Source organism: Arachis ipaensis, chromosome B07 (genome assembly GCF_000816755.2).
Source record: "Arachis ipaensis cultivar K30076 chromosome B07, Araip1.1, whole genome shotgun sequence".
NCBI lineage: Eukaryota > Viridiplantae > Streptophyta > Magnoliopsida > Fabales > Fabaceae > Arachis > Arachis ipaensis.
The window spans coordinates 23,694,379-23,696,857 of record NC_029791.2 but is presented as its reverse complement, the minus strand read 5'-3'; the positions used below and the strand labels follow the sequence as shown (position 1 = coordinate 23,696,857).

Here is a 2,479-nt window from a genome sequence, read left to right as displayed (position 1 = left end):
GTTTGTAATTTTTATTTTTAAGACACAAGTTAGCAAAATTTTAAATTAAATTATCATAATTATAACTTTAATAATATTAATTTAATAAATGAAATTATATTAAAATATATAATACGCTATTCTTAATACCCATTTTTTCTATCAATATTCTTTTTATTTTTTTGGATGGTACCAGAATAAAAGAGGAGGCAGGGTGAAGCTGGAGTCAATGCTGATGCCATTTACAGAGTTTGATCATGCAGAAAAGGGTGACGCATTAAATGGTAATTAATTATGAATTGTTGTGTGTGATTTTTATTTATTGCTTTTAGTAAAAGCATTTGATTTTCATGTTCATCCTCATCAATGAAAAATTTGACGTGGTGCGGTGAGTGTGGATTGTGTTTTTTAATAGTTTCATGTTCTATACTCGTGAATTTTTCAATCTGAACAATTATTATGAGAATTATACATGCATTATCCATTAGACAAACATGATTAATCTGTTCCCTTCATTATAAATGAAGAATTAGTTTGTTCCTCATATTATAATTGGTAATTCTGTTTGGCCTTTTCATGCAGCAATGGAACTTGCATTGTCTCTAGAAAGGTTGAACAATGAGAAGCTTCTAAATTTACACAAGGTTGGTCATTTCTTCAATTCTATGTTTGTTTAAGCATAAAGTTTTTTAATTTAACTATGATCAAAAGGATATGCAATTGAGACATAAAAAGATCAAATAGGGAAAAAAATGAAGAGCAAGGCAAGCATATTAGAGAAATTATTTCTCTACTTGATGAGATCTCAAATACAATAGAGAACATTTCTCTCTAACTTCTTTCTACTATCATAATAACGATAGTTCTCTTAATTAAAGTGCGTTTCTTGATCTTATTCATAGCCACACACATCAAATTAAGGCACAATGGTAAATTTGTTAGATCTCTATAGAAGGGAAATATTATATGAGATGGGATATTTCTAGTGGTTTCTCGTGATACATGAAGGCTATAATAGTGTTTGGACGATATTAACATTGTTCGGAAATATTTTATGCCCGTTCAAGTTTGAGGTGTTATCTGAATAAAATTATACAGAGTGATTTGAAAATATAAAATTGTCACGGTCTTTTTATTCTAAATTCTAAATATTCCAGATTTATCATCTCCACAACGGGATGCATATCTGCAAGAATTTCGAAACTAAAGTAAGTATGACATACAAGAGACATTAAGTTAAAAATTATACTTGAGTGTATGTATTTAAAATAATATATATGTCATGAGATTACAATGTTTTGGGCTCATTTCCTTATATGACTATGAGGTCATGAATTGTCTCTTAGGAGATTTTTTTTTTTTTCATGAGATATTGGGGCTCATTTTCTTAGGCTCATGTATAGTGAATTTTGTAACCTTCTCTTCAAGAGAAAAATGATGGTTGCAATGTAGCTATTAAACTCATAAAGCAGAATTATTAGATATTTAGTTGAATGATGAGGTATTATTGTTCTTCTTGTAACGTCTTCTTAAGAACTCAATATAACTCTAAATCATCAAACCGAATCTTTGAGACTTTAAACGATACTCTTGTACTTGGTTCTTGATATTCCACTTAGAGAAAATAGTAAGGAACAAATATTTCTCATTTCATTTTACACTATGACAATTGCTAAATGCCGACAATTTTTTAAGTTTTATTTTATTTTATTTTACTTCCACTAATATGCAGATAGCAACACAAAACAAAGATGTACAGCTCGCTGACTTTATTGAAAGCGAGTTTTTGGTGGGTCAGGTAAGGCAAAATCCACTGTGATTCTTCTCACTGTTGAACTTCAAATATAACATCATACTATAAATTTTGTTCAATGCTTAATCCCCCTTTTATTTAGGTGGAAGACATTAAAAAGATCTCAGAATATGTAGCTGAATTAAGAAGGCTAGGCAAAGGACATGGTACTTTATTTGTTACTCTTACTCGCACCTATATATAAAACACTTGTTCATACTTCAAACACTTGGACGTGAAATTAAAGTTGTTTTACTAATGGAATTGCAGGAGTTTGGCACTTTGATCAAATGCTTCTTAATGGAGGGGTGGCTGCGTGATATTATATATCTATAAAGAAAATATTATCACTGGGATACTTATTTCTACAATTCTACCACAATCGTGTTTTTCTTCTATTTTATTTTGTCTTTTAGTTTTCGGTTTTCTTCTTTCAAAGACCTTAATTTTTTTCTGTTCTGTTGTCGGATTTTGTTACCCCTGTTTGAAATAGTCAAGCATGTATGTTTGCAAGAAGGGAGTTACTCTGATAAAGATGCTTAAAACGTCTTTTTCTAAAGATGTTTTTAAGTAATTAAAATTTAATACATATAATTGATTGAATCATGTTATTTTTATCAAAATTAGATCAGACAAATTGATTTGGCTGAAAAACCAATAAATTATACTTTGAATCGGTTTGAACTAATATTTTTTTATAAAAAAAAA

At 29.1% G+C, this 2,479-nt stretch overlaps 1 protein-coding gene across 1 annotated transcript in view; it reads left to right on the top strand.

Annotated features, from left to right (window-relative positions):
- The window catches only part of LOC107608080 (ferritin-4, chloroplastic-like), a 4,264-nt gene extending 1,890 nt beyond the window's left edge, over positions 1 to 2,374 (top strand). Inside the window, exons 4-8 of the mRNA XM_016309969.2 lie at positions 176 to 263; positions 562 to 623; positions 1,712 to 1,777; positions 1,875 to 1,938; positions 2,042 to 2,374. Coding sequence (XP_016165455.1) covers positions 176 to 263; positions 562 to 623; positions 1,712 to 1,777; positions 1,875 to 1,938; positions 2,042 to 2,091 — 330 coding nt within the window. The 3' untranslated portion in view covers positions 2,092 to 2,374. The remainder of the gene's footprint in view (positions 1 to 175; positions 264 to 561; positions 624 to 1,711; positions 1,778 to 1,874; positions 1,939 to 2,041) is intronic.